Below are 16,738 nucleotides of genomic sequence, written 5' to 3' on the forward strand. Positions count from 1 at the left end.
CTTATCTCACTAAGCATGATCTTTTCCAGCTCCATCCAAGTTTGTAGCATTTATTTTTTAAATATTTATTTATTTATGCATACAAGAACTGGGGTACAGGCCAGAGGCACTGGGGGTGAGAAGATTCACCAGAGCCAGAGTGGGGAGCAGAACAGGTGGGTATACTTTTGAAATACACTGCTGAGGGGAGCAGCGGATGGGTCAGGAGAGGCCTGCTGTGCTATGAGGTCACTTTCCTGGTCAGGGATCGATCTTGTGCTGCAGCGGCTGTGAATAGCATTTTTTAATGCATGAGAACATTCATGGCATAATGAAGATCTCAAAAGTGTGGGGTGTTTGGTCATCCTTAGTGTTTGTGGAGTTTATTAGGACATCGGTTCCCCCCAACAATGGTCCTGAGATCTGCACCACCATAGATATGGCAGAATATAAATTAAAAGGGGAGGAGTTGTAATGGGGTGGTCTCCAGGAAAAGGGGTGGTACCAGGCTTCCTGTACCACCTAAGGGAGGATGGAGCTGAACAGGGAAAGAAGAAGCTGGTGGGGAGACTGGGGAGGAAGGAAGCAGGATGGAGAGCCAGAAGGAGACCCAAGAGAGGCACTTGGAGCAGAGAGACAAGAAAAAAGCGGCTGTTGTTTCTTGGCCCTGGACTGGTGGGTGAGAGAAGTATGTGGAAGTTAACAATGGCAGCGTTGATGATGTTTGCTCTTTTTCTGCCAGGCTTGTCTTGTGTTTCTGACCCTTTTCTATGGGTCCCTGCCAGAAGGTTTCTTACTTAGACTTGTGGTGGGCTTTCGGGCCTCAGAGGCTCTGTTTTGGGCCAACCCTGTTTGGGTGGATTTTACCCATGAGCAGATGGTAACTTTGGGTGTTATGATTTGGAAACTATATTTTTTTATTTTTCTGTATTGCCCCATTCATTGTATTTAAGTTTCTTTCCATTAATGGTCTATGTTTTGTCTTGATGCGGAGGATGCCAGAACCTACTTAGAGCTGGTAGGTTTGCGGCTTCTGGGGTGCTCCGCTCCATGTCCTGTAACATTAGGAATCCAGCCTATAATTCTCGGTTTTTAAACACATTTTCTCTCCCTCTCTGGTGTCTGTCTCACAAGCATCTGAAAGTGCTTGTGATGGATTTGAGCCCCTGAACTTTAGCATGCCCTCTGTGATTCCAGCCTCCCCCTAGTTCAAGCGCATCTCACCTAATTTTCCTTCGTAGTCTCCTAACCAGCCCTTGGCTTTCATTCTTGCTACACAAGAGTCTTTTAAAAACACACTTAAAATTATGAACGTCTCTCCTTTAAAAGGCCTCAGTGTCTCCTTGCTGACTGGGTTTGCACAGCGGGCTCGTCCTTTCTGTCTGGCTGACTTGGCCCTTTGTGTCCCATTCTCAGGTGTTGTGGCTGCAGTGCTACAGCTTCCCAGACGCCTTGGGATGCTCTTTTGCCTGGAGCACTTCAATCTGACCAATATCACATTGCTGAGTAGAGTCTCTGGGCCTATATATATAGTGTCAACTCTGGATGCCTCCATGTGTGTGATCTGTCACATGAGAGACAACATTGATGAGCAGAGGACATTAAAAAAAAAGAGAGAGATAATATATGGAAGTTAAAATTCAGATTTTTTTTTTCCTAACTGCATTCAATACTGTTCTGCTCCTATTTCTGTCCATTCACAAATCACCTGTTAGAGATCTAAGAATTCCTAGCTCCATGTCAAGATTGTATTTTCTTGGCATTAAATAGCTGAAGTGGGCATATGCTTACAAGGATGCCCGGATGCCTCTGAAGCAGAGTGCAAATCGCGTATATTAGTATTATTTCCAGGAGGAGGGCTCAGAACTCTTGAGCTGCCACTCTCCTAACTGTGTGATGGCTGTCACTGTCGGGAGGGATCTGGCTGCAGACTTCAGAATCCTCCTGTAGGCTTTCCTTGTCCTGGTGTGGCCTCTACTGTGGTAGGTGCTTGGTAGACAGTGGGCTGTCAGTTAAGAGTATCTTAAAAACGGTATTTTTGAATTTACTTTTTTTAAATAAGCTATGAACTTTTTTAGAGATAATTTATGCATACAGAACTGGGGTACAGGCCAGAGGAACAGGGACAGCGAGAGGATTCATCAGAGATAGAGTGGGGAGCAGAACAGGCCATCTGACAAAGTACACTGCTGAGGGGAGCAGCGGGCAGCCATGTGGGTCAGCTCGCGGGGGATCAAACTCACGCTGAAGAGGCTGTGGTTAGTTGCAGCATTGCACCCCAACCCGTTGCACCACCAGAGAGGGCCAAAAATAGTGTTTTTGTTTTTGAAGGATTTCTTTTCATTTATTTATGCACACAAGAACTGGAATATAGACCAGAGGTGCCATGATGAGGCTGGGGGAAGGATTCACTGAAACAGTGGGGAGCACAACAAGCAGATCTACTGAAAAGTGGTATTTTTAATGTAGGTTATCATTCTTACAATATGTATGCCAGCGTCTATGGAAGAAAAACGGTTCCAAGTTTTCAAAAAGAATAAGGATGTGGCCTCCCTAGTTAGAAAGGAAAAAGAATTAGAAGGTGATCTAGGAGGATGCCTGAAACGAGATAGCTGGAAAGACATAAAGAATCTATGCAAATTCCTTGATCTTATTTGAAAGGAGTTTTCTGCTTGACTGAGCGATACAATCAGTTCAGATTACGTGTTAGCTGGGTTCAGATGCGCTATCACACCTTTAGATGCTTTTCTTATCAAAGGACTTAAGGTCTTCAAGATGAGCATCTGGGACACGAAAGTGGTAAAAACCGAATTAGGACCAGGAAGGATTCTGGAAGCAAGAAAACAGATTTTTAGAATAGGGACAGATATGACTCAGAGGTTTTTATTGATTGGTTTAGATAACAAATACGTTTGTCTTAATTGAAGTATAGTGGCCATGCATTATTTTGGTTTCAGGTGTTCACCATAATGATCCAACATTTATGTACATTGTGCATGATCATCACAGTTAGTCTTTCAAATTCCCTGTGCTGTTGTACAGTTACATCTCCTTGACTTGTCTTGTACAAGGTTTCTAATATGTAAAGGCTATATGCTAAGCCCATGAGCCCCAACACATATGCCCAGAAAACTTCCATCTATTGGGAAAGAGTAACATGTTCCTGATGACAGTTACTTATGGTGAATCATCTAACCCCACATGGCACAGCAGACATCTCTGGTCTCACCCCCTACTCCCCTCAGCAGTGTATTTCAATACACCTGCCTATTCTGCTCCCAGCTCTGTCTCTGATGAATCCTCTCACCACTACCATCACCTCTGCTGTTCCCCAGTCCTTATATGCATAAAATGCATCTTAAAAATAGATAAAGGAGGGGCCCTCCCTGGTGGCGCAGCGGGTTAAAGCACAGCACTGAGAATCTAAAGCCGCTTCCGCATGAGTTCGATTCCCACCTGCCCTGGAGGTGACCACATGGTGTGGCAGACCCGCCTGCTGCTCCCCTCAGCAGTGTACTTCGTCGATCTGCCTCTTCTGCTCCCCACGCTGTCTCTGGTGAAGCCTCTCTCCGCCCCTGAGCCTCTGGCCTGTACCCCAGTTCTGTATGCACAAATAAATAAATCTTTAAAAAAAAAAAAAAAGATAAAGGAGGGCCCTCCCTGGTGGCGCAGTGGGTTCAAGCACAGCACTAAGAAGCTAAAGTCACTTCAGCATGAGTTCAATCCCTACCCTTTATGTAGGTGACCCACATGGTGCGGCAGATTGTCCTGACCTGCCTATTGCTACCCTCAGCAATGACTTTGTCAGTCAGCCTGTTCTGCTCCTCCTGTTCTGCTCCCTCTAATTTTTTAATGAAAAAATTGAATTCTTTGCTGTTATTACCAAGGAATTGCCTTTATTTTGTTACTACTATTATATGTTGTTCTGTTTCGTATTAACATAATGCTGTAATCATATTTTTCATACGTGTTCAGAAACATTTTTAAAAAGCTGCTTTCATTGAGTGGAGTCTAATGTGCTTCAGCTGAGGGGTGCCACTTTCATGCCTATGTACTCAATTGACTTATGGCTCATGAATTACTAAGAACTTTCTCTCTCTAAAGGAAGACATTAGAATCCTAGTGAGGAACCAACCAACTCCTAGGCAATGAGAATTAGTTGCAGTGTCTGTCACAGTGAAAGCAAACTCACTGCATGTATACATTCTAATATTTGAAAGTTTTAGACATCTATCATGTATGGGTATGGGTAAAGCATTGTTGGATATTTTAATTTCAGTTGATGCTTTGTACTGGCAAAGAATCTCACAAAAAATAGATTTTTCATCTTGAGCCAATGATCCATTTCTCTTAATGATCTTGAGAGAGAGTCAAACTGTTGTCATAAAACACCAGTTGGGGATGGTAGCGGGGTATGTGATTGTTAGCTGGAATATTTTTAGTGTGTTGAGAGAATAGAGTTTGCATTCATTATTACCATTCATTGTGTACATAGATTAAAGAGTAGCCAGCTTTTTGAAAGTCTGTGGATTTCTGTCTATTTTATTAAAAATTTGGATGGTGATAACTCCTTTGAAAATAGGTTTTACTTTAGTAGACAAAGGATGAGTAGATCAACTTGATGGAATAGGGGTTAGTCTATTTCTGGTTTGTTCTTATTCCTAGAGCATGGCCCATCTGGGGTCTCAAAAGTTTGGGTTCTCTATGGTACCTTCTCTTTGGAAGGCTTGCAAATTCAAATTTTGTCTCTCTAGCACTGACAGACTGCTGAAATAATTTGTTCAGTTTTGTAGCCTCTAGCAACTTCTTCTTGCTGTTTTGTCTGAGTTTTGCCCCATGAGATTGTAATTTGCCTTCAGGGTAGGGCACAGCATGCTGGGCTGCCTTCACATTCTTTCTTTCCTAGGATTTTTGTTCAAGTCTTGATTGCTTTGCTTCCACATTAGAGGAAGAGCACCTTAGGAGGATGGTTGGTTTAGAGAAGCTATTTCATCATAGCCACTTCTTCATGTATTACCTTGCTTTTTATTATTCCTTTATCTGTTTTTTAAAAGATTTATTTTATTTATGAATACAGAGCTGGGGTATGGGCCAGAGGTCCTGGCGCGGTGAGAGGATACACCAGAGACAGAGTGGGGAATAGAACAAGAGGAGCAGAACAGGCTAAATGATAAAGTCATTGCTGAGGGGAGCAGTGGGTGGGTCAGAAGTCTGCCACACCATGTGGATCTTCATTTTATACATATAAGAACTGGGGTCCAGGCCAGACATGGTGGTGGTGGTGAGAGGATTCATCAGAGACAGAGCTGGGAGCAGAACAGGCAGATGTATGAAATACACTGCTGAGAGGAGTAGGCAGTGAGACCAGGGAGGTCTGCTGTGCCATGTGGGTTAGATCACTGAGCAGGATCACTGAGCAGGGATTGAACTCATGCCACAGTGGCTGCTGATAGCTTCATAATGCTGAGACTCAACCCTTTGCACCACCAGGGTGGGCCCTAGTTTGATTTTTTGTTTAAATATTTATTTATTTATGCATACAGAATTTGGGTCCAGGCCAGAGGTGCAGGGGCAGTGAGAGGATTCACCAGAGACAGAGTGGGGAGCAGACCAGGCAGATCTGAAATACACTGCTGAGGGGAGCAGCTGATGGGTCAGGAGAGGTCTGCCACGCCATGTGGATCACCTCTGGGGCTGGGGATCGAAATTGTGCTGCAATGGCTGGCAGTAGCTTGATAGCACTGAGACTTTAACCCCTGCGTCACCAAGAAGGTCCTGGGACATACTTTTATAACTCAAGGCTTGTACAAAAATGAACTTAGGTGCACAGTCATCTAGTATGTATAATATCATTTATTTGAATCATGAACTTAGTGTTGCTTCTCCCTCAGCAGAAAGGCAGAAGAAACTTTCCAGATGTCTTCCAGTAACGGCCCAGTTTTAATCACAATGCCAGAAAGAAACACCAATGGCCTTCCCCGGAACACCTCCAATGACATGAAGACCGACAGTGATGGAGCTGTGCTAAGTTTTCATAACATCTGCTATCGAGTAAAAGTGAAGAGTGGCTTCCTTGGCCGGAAAACATTTGAGAAAGAAATACTAAAGAATGTCAAGTATGTGCATGAACTTATATATAAGTTGTTTTGTCGACAGATAATAACTTCACAGGTTTTGCCTGTTGCAAATGCAGGGGTTATGAATCCTTGTGTGCAAATCTATATAAATACTCAAACACATGCTTTCATTTCTTTGGGCTAAACTAGAAGTGAAATCATACAAACTGGACCTCATGTTTGCTATATGTTTACATTTTAAAGGAATTGCCAGACTTTTCAAAGTGGTTATATATATGTGTCAAGTCTTGTTATAGAAACTGAGTAATTAACATGTCATTTAGTTTTTTCTGGGTTATATGAGGCTTAGTGGAAAGAGACTTGATTGATTTACAACTCCTTGGTCATGGGAGTATGATCATAATTTCTGACTTTCAGTTTGGTAATCTTGAAAGGGAGGTCTTCTACTATATTAGACAGATATTTTTAGGCTACTTACATACTTTATGTTTTGGAAGCAAGAGTTCCAGAGAGGTTGAAGTAATGATACATTGCAAAAGTGCTTTGGATTTTAAATAGTCTTGTTTTAGTGAGTGCTTGTTTAACTAGTAGTTTATAAGTTACTTAACACTTTGTTCCATTACATAAACTAAATATACGATAAATTTTGCATAAGCATTCATTCCAAAGTAACAGGAGAATTTAGAAGTCTACTCAGTATATTTATTTATATCTTACTATCCAAAACCAAATTCCTGTGGTAGTGGTCTGTAGCGTAGGAAGGGAAATGAACAATTATAGAGAATCTATTTGGTTTCAAGTATCTATTTTTTAGTAGAATATTTGAATATGTGCGGGTTGACTAGATTTAAAACACAAGCAATACTAAGTTAACATTTATCGTATGTTTTAAAACTGGTAGACTAGTAATTTGATGCACAAGTGTCACCTGCTCAACATTTTTAACATTTCTATGGTTCAGTGGTATGCATTTCAGCAATAAATTAGTTCTACTTTAGGTGCATTCCTACCTTCATAAAAATTCAGTGTAACCTTGCAATTCTTTCACAGTTTATAGCTCAAAGGACATCAGGGGTTGGTCTGCTTGAAAACTCACATTTCTGGTTTAGGCATCCTTGAAAAGGGTCATCCTTTAGCTGGTGTGGTGCTTTTAGTCTTTCTCCTATGTGCTGGCTTTTACTCAGTAAAGGGCTGAAGGAAAGGTTGTTCTTGTTTCTGGACTAAGGGAAAGGTTGTCCTTGTTTATCTTAGCTTTGATTTGCGATTAGTAACAGCATCACCCTTTAAAGTAGCAATTATATTTTCCAAAAGTGGATTTCTATTTTTCCTTTAGTATATAAGGCAAAATCTGAGTATAAGAATTCCAAATGTTGAGATTTCTCTACCTTGAAAACAACTATAAAAAAGACTGAGCTGTGCTCCTAGGAAAATACAAGTGCTTTGAAATAGCTATATTGTTGCAGGACTTCCTCAGAGAGTTCAAGAACTAAGCTTGATGGCTGCTGAGGGGAAAGAATAGGAGGAGGGGGTGTATGTGCCTGAATTGGGGATTGACTCCCCAACCTAGGCTTAGGGAAACCCTAGGCTTTGCCTAATTTCTTGGAGGTATTTTACTGACACAGGAGTGTGCCTAGAAATTGTCTGGACTGCAATCCAGGAGATCCAGGAACACAGAGTTCCTCACTGAGGAAATTGACTTATATAAAAAAGAACACACACACACCCAAGATTCTGAATGAAGTGCAGACAAATTTAGTGCTTTATACAGAATCAGAATGGAAGAAAGAATTTCAGCTATGAAGACTCAAATGAACAAATTACATGTTTAGAAAAAGAGAGAACATCAAGACAAAGGAAAAATGAGGAAACTCTGCAACATCTATCATGATTAGAAGGGGGAACCTACCAATGGCTGTATTCCTATAAAGGAAAGAAAAAGAAATAGGACTGGACACCCTGTTTTAAAAAAATAATGAATGAGAACTTCCCAAACCTATAGAATAATTAAATATGAAAGTCCAGTGAGCAGAGAGAATACCTCAATTCTTAGATGCAAAAAAAAATCTACTGGCCCTCCCTGGTGGCGCAGTGGGTTAAAGCACAGTACTGAGAAGCTAAAGCCACTTCTGCATGAGTTCGATTCCAGCCTGCCCTGTAGGAGACCACATGGCGTGGCAGACCTCTCCTGACCCGCCCCTGCACCTCTGGCCTGTACCCCAGTTCTGTATGCATAAATAAAAAAAAATCTACACCTGGATATATTATTGTCAAACTATCAAAAGTCAAAGATCAAGAAAATATTTTACAGGAAATAAGAAAAAAAAACAATAATTTAGAAAGGCTCCCAAATTAGAAATTTCCTGGATTTCAGTCCAAACCCTTCCCAGTCAAGAAGGAAATGTTCACAGTTTGAAAAGACAGTAACTTTGCCAAAAATTCTCTGTCCTGAAAAATTATAAATTAAATATGAAGGTTTAAAAACGTTTTCTCAGACAAACAGAAGCTACCAGATCCACTTTCAAGTGATGCAAAAAAATTTCTACAAGAATAGAAAAACTGAAACATAAACTCCTTAGCAAAGTGATAAGAACAATATAACGTCAGTACCAACAGCAAAAATAGTATGAGTTAACAACACCAAATACTGTACTTGGTGGAACTAGTATAGTTAAATATTGGAAGGCAGACACCAATTCATAAAAAAGCTAAAATATAGGAATTCAAGTAAAACTCCATGGCAGCCACTAACCAAAAATTCATCATAGCCACTGCAGACAAAGAAGCAAAGAAAATGATAGTAATGCTGAAGAAAACCATCCCAAAGGAGTAGAGAGAAACCATGGGAAAGAGAAAAAAATACAAAAATAAAATAATCAAAAATCAAAACTAAAATGACTGGAAATGAACAGTTCATATCAATAATCATCCAAAATGTGAATGGTCTATATTCACCAATAAAAGAGAGGCTAACAATGTAGGTGAAAAAATTTCACCCATCAATACTTTGTTTATTAGAGTCATTTAAAAACAAAAGACAAAAGCAAACTGATTATAATAGGTTTTAATAAGGTCCTTGCTAATAATTCACATAGTAAATCAGAACTGCAGTTCTCATATCCAATAAACTAGGCTTGCAATTATAAAAGATAATCAGGCACAAAGATGAACACTATATAATCAAGGAATAACTCATCAAGAAGATACAATTCTTATTAGTGTTTACTTTCTAAATATAGGAACACTTAGTTATATAAAGCAGTTATTAACAGAGCAAAAAAAAAATATCTCAGCAAAATCATAGTTATTATGAGGGACTTAAGGACACCACTGACACAAAGGGTTAGATCATCCAGTCAGAAAATTGACAAAGGCCTTAAATGTATTTACTGTATCAGATAGTTTTATCGGATATGTGCAGTTTTCCATCCTAAAAATAGTGAATATGCCTTCTAATCCAGAACACATGGAACATTTTCAAGAATACATCATGTAGTTGGGCATAAAATAAGCCACAGAAAATATATAAAACCAGAAATTATGTCCGGCCTGTTCAAAAACCACAGTGCTATAATGCTGAAAACTAACCATAAATAGAATTCTGGAATAACACAAAATATGTGGAAGCTAAACAAAATGCTTTTGCCCAACTATTGGCCCAGTGAAGAAAATCAAAGAAGAGGAGGTCAAAGCCTATCTAGAGACTAATGAAAATAGAGAGACCAATGACCAAACCCTATGAGAAATTTTAAAAGTAGTGATATGTGTGAAGTTGTAACAATAAAGCCCACATTAAAACAAAAATCTCAATTTAACAAAGTTTGCAGTTGAAGGCGTTAGAAAAAGAAAAACCTAAGTACCCCAAACCCAGTGGAAGGCAGGAAATGGTAAAAATGAGAGCAGAAATAAATGAAATAGAAAAAAAAATGATAGTCCAAAAGATCAGTGAAACCAAGAGCTTGTTCTTTTCAGAAACCAAAGTTGACACTGTTAAGTATGCTTATAAAAAAAGAGAAAAAGCCCAACTTAATAGAATCAGAAATGGAAGCGATCAAGTCACAACTCACATAAACTGTCTCCACTGTTATTCATCATAGTCCTGGGGGCCCTGGGTGAAGCAGTCAGACAAGAAAAAGACAAAGTGAATTCAAATTGGAGAAGAAGTGAAATCATCACTGAAGATGACATGCTAATATACTTAGAAAAATTCTGCCAAATAACTTCTAGAAAAAAATAAATGAATACAGTATGGTAGCAGGATAGAAAATTAATATACAAAAATGAGTGGCATTTCTGTATCTAACCAGTGTATCAGAAGAAAGTCTCCTATACAATAATGCCAAAAAGAATGAAATACCTAAGACTAAACTTAAAAAAAGATCTGCACGATGAAACCTATAGATTATATTACAAAAAGTAGAAGTCACAAAGAGATGGGAAATTATCCTGTGTTATAGGTCAGAAAAATCAACAGCTTTGAAATGGTTATGTTACCCAAAACAATTTACAGAGTTAATGCAATAATTGTCAAAATACCAATGACATTTTTAAGGAAATAGAACAATTATCAAATTTACATGAAACCACAAAATGCCACAAATAGCTAAAACAATCAAGAGAAAAGAAGATAAATGGAGGCATCATACTTCCTGGCTTCAAAAGATGTTACACAGCAACAGTAATCAAACTATGGTACTGGGACAAACACAGAGACTCAGACTAATGAAACAGAATTAAATGCGCAGTGATAAATCCATGTAAATATGCACAGATAATTTTCAACAAGAATTCACAGCCACACAGCAAAGACTACCTGTTTAATAAATGGTGGCGGGAAGGAAACATGGATAGCCACATGCAGACAAAAAATCTAGACCCATATTTTAAACAATACACATAAAAAAAGTTCACTCAAAATGGAGTAAACATTTAGATTTAAGAACTTAAGCCTTAAAGTACTTGAAATATAGGAGACACATTCCATGGCATCTACCACAAAAAATGTATTGGGAACACAACCCCAATAGCAAGGAAAGCAAAAGCAAAAATAAACAATTTGGATTATATCAACCTTACAAACTTTCATACCTCAAAAGAAACCATCACAAAAGCAAAACAGCAATCTACAGAATGGAAAAACATATCCATATGCCATATATCCAGCAAGGGGTTAACCCCCAAAATTTAAGTAGTACAACCCAACAACAAAGAAATGAAGAACCCAATTAACAAAATAACGAAGAGTCAGACAAAACCAAACCAAACCAACCCTAGAAATCACCGTGGCATTGACACTACAAAACAGGGAGTCAGGGGGCACAGCTGACTGATCAAAGACTGTGGATTCCTTGGTGATGGTGGATTTGGGATGGGACATGCATCCGAGGAAGTGTGATTCTGTCACTCAGGATGCTATGCGGTATTGTAAACCAATTTATCTAAATTAAAAAAAAAATTAAATTTCAAAACAACAAAAAGTAGGTGTAACAGATGAGTCACCAGATTCTTTTACTTCAGAAAAAGTTGAAAGTTTGTTTCCTTTTACAAAAAATATAAATGGTTTAGAGATTAAGTAAAAGGAATTTATAGACCACTCAGCTGTTTTTCTGGCAGGTTCTGACTAGTGATTTATATCCTTTGTATGACAGACTTTATTAACCAATATTCTGTTTCTTTTTTCTCTGAGAGTTAGTTTGTGCTGTGTTCCTTGCAATTTCATCAGCTTTATTGTGTACAATAAGTGCAAGCCCTAAATTAATAGAACTGGTTTTAAAATAGACTCGTACAATTCATATATTTCTTTATTTACAGTGGGGTCATGCGACCTGGCCTCAATGCTATTCTGGGACCCACGGGTGGAGGCAAATCCTCGTGAGTATTACACAGTATAATAAACAGTTTTTGATGCTATTGTTGCAGGTTTTTATTTTTTAAGACTTATTTATTTTTGCATACAGAACTGGGGTACAGGCCAGAGGTGTGGGAGGATGAGAGGATCTAGCAGAGACAGAGTGGGGAACAGAACATGGCCGACTGATGTAGTACACTGCCGAGGGGAGCAGCAGGCAGGTCAGGAGAGGTCTGCCGCGCCATGTGGGTCACCTCTGGGGTGGGGATTGAACTCATGCTGAAGTGGCTTTAGCTTCTTAGTGCTGTGCTTTAACCCACTGTGCCATCAGGGAGGGCCCTATTGCAGTTTTAATAAACTTGAAGATTTTTTTACATGAGTAGGTATTTGTTGAGCATTTGCTGCATGTCCACTCTGGTTCTAAGTGCTGTGCATGAGTCTGGGCTTGCAGGTGGTTGTCCCTAGTCCAGGAAGTCTTAGTATGTTGGCTTTGTAAACCAAGCATTAAAAGATTATTGGCATACAGCTGTAGCCTATAATTGGAGCTAAGGGGGAGAAAACGGAAGCAGATAAAATTTAAAGGGGGGCATGAAGTGGAAGTTATAAGGAAGGTTTTGAGTCTTAGATAAAGGAACACCTTGCTAGCCTTGGAACCTCCAAAGTCGGAGCAAATGAGGCTGGTTTGAAAGGTCTATGCTGATCAGCCAACAGCCCCATACTTTCGTATTTTTTTATTGTAGCATATAGTTTAAAAGAAGAGAAGTTGTTTTTTGTTTTTTTTTTTAAGATTTATTTATTTGTTCATACAGAACTGGGGTACAGGCCAGAGGCTCAGGGGCGGTGAGAGGCTTCACCAGAGACAGAGTGGGGAGCAGAACAGGCAGATCGACAAAGTACACTGCTGAGGGGAGCAGCGGGCGGGTCAGGAGAGGTCTGCCACGCCATGTGGTCACCTCCAGGGCAGGCGGGATTCGAACTCATGCGGAAGCGGCTTTAGATTCTCAGTGCTATGCTTTAACCCGCTGCGCCACCAGGGAGGGCCTGTTTTTTTTTTTTTTAAGGATTTATATTTATTTGTTTATGCGAACAAGAACTGGGGTGAAGGCGAGAGGTGTTGAGGGAGGGGTGGTGAGAAGATTCGCCAGAGATAGAGTGAGGAACAGGCAGATGTACTGAAAAACACTGCTGAGGGGAGAGGTAGGTTAGACAGGAGCTATCTGCTGTGCCATGTGGGTCAGCTCCCTGGTTGGGGATTGAACTCATGCTGCAGTGACTGGTGATAGCTTGATAGTGCTGAGACTTTAACCCCTGCATCACCAGAGAGATCCAGGAGAGAAGTTTTGAAAACATAAAATTTAAATTAAATCATGGAATTTTAAAGATATGTTTATTTATCCATATTAGAACTGAGGTGCAGGTTAGGGTGATGACAAGATTCACCAGAGACAGAGTGAAGAGCAGATCAGGCAGATTGACTGAAACACAACTGCTGAGGGGAGCAGCCAGCAGGTCAGGAGAGGTCTGTAGGCCATGTGGGTCACCTTCCTGGCAGGGGTCGAACTTATGCTACAGCAACTGTGGACAGCCTCATAGTGCTTAACCCCTTGAGCCACCACGGAGGCCCCAAATCATGGAATTTCTTGATCAGTTAATTTTCAAATTGAGAAGAATTTGGATTCAGAGTAGCTGAGAGCTAAGCCTGAACAGGAGAAATGAAACTGCATATGTGTCCTTTTTTAGGTTGTTAGATGTTCTAGCTGCAAGGAAAGATCCACAGGGATTAACTGGAGATGTTTTGATTAATGGAGGACCTCGACCTGCCAATTTCAAATGCAACTCAGGTTATGTGGTACAAGTAAGCATTCATGGAATTGCATTTTAAATTTCCTTTTTTATATGAGCAAGTGTCCTGGCTGATAGTGCAGCATGCTTCCAGTTGATTATATAACATACCTATAGAGCCAACACCTTTATACCAGCTTTTCATAATTTCCTGTAAAGAAATTTCCTGTAATGAAGAAGCAGGAAGAATCTGACCCTTATAAGGGCAGTGATATCAATTTGTTATATTATTTCCAAAAGGTAGTACTTTTGTACTTTTTTTCTCATTGGCTTTGGTATCACCTCTCTTCCTCTGAAAGATGTTGTGGCAATCCTTGTTTAAAGCAACCTGTTAGTAGTAATCATGATTTCCTGTGCACTCTTTAGGTATACACAGTGAGAAAGTTATTCTCTCAGATATTACAACTTTTTGTATCAGTAGTTCTTATAATTTGTATAATTGCAAATTAATCATTAGCTAGAACACTACATGGGGGGTGTTATTTTTGTATATTTTATATATTAAATGCATCTAGTGATGACACCAGAAAAGACAGATATGTTTTGCTAAAAAGTTGCTTTGTCTTCAGGATGATGTCGTGATGGGAACTCTGACAGTGAGAGAAAATTTGCAGTTCTCAGCAGCTCTTCGGCTTCCAACCACTATGAAGAATTATGAAAAAAATGAACGGATTAACAAGGTTATTCAAGAGTTAGGTCTGGATAAAGTGGCAGATTCCAAGGTAACGTAGGAAAAACATGACTTCATCTATGGTATAGCTGCTATTCAGATGGATTTTCTTAAATGTGTGTTGAAAACAGTGACTAGTATGTAATATGGAAGTAGAAATTAACTAGGAAAATAACCTAAAAATGACTGATTCCTGGATTATAGCGCGAGTGTGGTGTATCAGTAAGTGTTCTTTGCAAAGGTCCTGATGCCCCGTGATTGCAGCTCGTCCTCTCCACTTATTTTTCATTCACCATCTTTACACTAATTTTTCCTTCTTTCCCCTTTTAGCTCTTCTTCCTCCAGGGGACTTTGTTCTACTGCCTTTGAGGTATATTTCTGGAATTGATTCATGAAGAAAATCCAAGGGGTTTTGTTCTCTGTCTCACTCTGCAGTAATTTGGCTTCCAAAATGGCGTTCAGTCAAAGGAGGGCTTATTTCTAATTTATGTAGCATCCAAGTTGTTTTCCTGAAGTCTTTGTTTTACTACTTTGTCTCCCATCCCCATCTCCCTCCTCTCTCTTCCTCATTCCCTTTGTTCAGCTAATATTTACTTAAGGCTGTTATGTGCTGGGCTCCTAGAAGTTTTAGAGACAAAAGAGACACAAGGAACTCCTTCTTCTGTGGGTCCTTCAGGGGCAGGAAGAAGAAATGAGATAAGTGAGTGAACTTTATAGGTAATGAACGGTGGCAAAAATTTACTGGGGAGGCCCTCCCTGGTGGCGCAGCGGGTTAAAGCACAGCACTGAGAATCTGAAGCCACTTCCGCATGAGTTCGATTCCCACCTGCCTCCTGCCCGGAGGAGACCACATGGCGAGCCAGACCTCTCCTGACCTGCCCGCTGCTTCCCTCAGCAGTGTACTTCGTAGATCTGCCTGTTCTGCTCCCCACTCTGTCTCTGGTGAAGCTTCTCACCCCCCCTGAGCCTCTGGCCTGTACCCCAGTTCTGTATGCACAAATAAATAAATCTTTAAAAAAAAAAAAAATGAAAAAAAATTTACTGGGGAGACTTTTGAAGCTTTGGGTGAGGAACTTTTTCAGTTTGGATGCTGTATTTTAATCACCCTGTGATAATCATTTACTTGAAGATAATGGGGAATGGGGATATTTTGTTGGTTGCTGCTTCTTTTGATACTCTGACATTCTTTCATGTATTTTGCTGATTTTGTTTGAAAGAGTAACGGCGAGATGCCTCCATTTACCACTTACTGCTGGTTTTAGAGTGATTCAGTTTCCTTTGCTTTTGGCTCTGTATTTGATTTTGTCTTTACAGTGAGATACTTTCATTCTTTATGTTTAGTTAAAAGATCTTTACATTGGACAATTACTTTCCTACCTTTCTCATTTGAATTTCCAGGGAAATTGAGCTGAAGGCATAACTATTGATATTTCCAAATTTGCTTATCTGATTGAAATAATACATTTATTTATTTATTTTACTTTTTATGTAAATTGCCCTAACAGAAAGGTAGGGAGGATAGTCGGATTACTATAGAAATGATAGGATTATGGTGTGATAAATAAATTGGTATGATTACTAATTATATTCACCTACACTCCCTGTTAGCATTTTATGCTATAATTGATTTCACTTTTTCTTTTTGAAGTATTTTAAAGAATGTTATAAATAATGTATTTTATCCCTGAATATGCATCCTTAGGAAGAAAATACATTTGACTAAATTAAGGTAACACCACCATCAGTTATCAGAGTTAACAGTAACTTAAGGTCAGCGAATTCAAGCCCAGAGTTTCACTGTTCCTTATCGTGGCCCAACTGACCTCCAAATGTCTGGTCAATTGTTACAGGACCCAAACAAGAACACAAGTCCCACTTGATTAGTATCTCTTTGAAGGTGCTTAATATGTGATTGTTTCCCACCTCCTGAGTCTCCCAAGCCCTTTGACTTCCTCCACCCAACACTGACTTTGAGCTGGTTGAAAAGACTGAGCCGCTTGCCCTGGAGAATAGTCTACTTTCTGGATTTGTCTGTAACAATCACCCAGGAATTTTGCAGTGAAACAGTGTATAGACAGGGCCAATTTGGAATGCTTCATGTGAATTTACAAACTGTTAATGTGGTATGTCAGAAAGTGAACTTTTCTAGCTGCCAAGCCCAATCTGAGGATTTTGCAGAGGCAGGAGAAAGAAAGGGATGTAAGAAAACTAATGAGTCATGTATCTTTCACCTTTCCCTCTCCTATCTTTATTTCCTTTTTGTACATTGACTTCACTGTCTGAAAGCCATATCTTTTCATGTTTTGACTTATATATTTTAAAACT

The 16,738-nt window shown here is 39.7% G+C and overlaps 1 protein-coding gene across 2 annotated transcripts in view; it reads left to right on the top strand.

Moving 5' to 3' along the window:
• The window catches only part of ABCG2 (ATP-binding cassette, sub-family G (WHITE), member 2 (Junior blood group)), a 57,909-nt gene that overhangs the window by 15,404 nt on the left and 25,767 nt on the right, over positions 1–16,738 (top strand). The window contains exons 2-5 of one of the 2 annotated variants that reach the window (XM_012724303.1): positions 5,874–6,095; positions 11,865–11,924; positions 13,642–13,756; positions 14,313–14,465. In XM_012724303.1, the coding sequence (XP_012579757.1) occupies positions 5,896–6,095; positions 11,865–11,924; positions 13,642–13,756; positions 14,313–14,465 (528 nt within the window). In that variant the 5' untranslated portion in view covers positions 5,874–5,895. Of the gene's footprint in view, positions 1–5,870; positions 6,096–11,864; positions 11,925–13,641; positions 13,757–14,312; positions 14,466–16,738 lie in introns of both variants that reach the window. The other variant, XM_012724304.1, reaches the window with a different exon arrangement.

This window comes from Condylura cristata, unplaced genomic scaffold, assembly GCF_000260355.1.
Source record: "Condylura cristata isolate star-nosed mole 26May11 unplaced genomic scaffold, ConCri1.0 scaffold00012, whole genome shotgun sequence".
Lineage (NCBI taxonomy): Eukaryota > Metazoa > Chordata > Mammalia > Eulipotyphla > Talpidae > Condylura > Condylura cristata.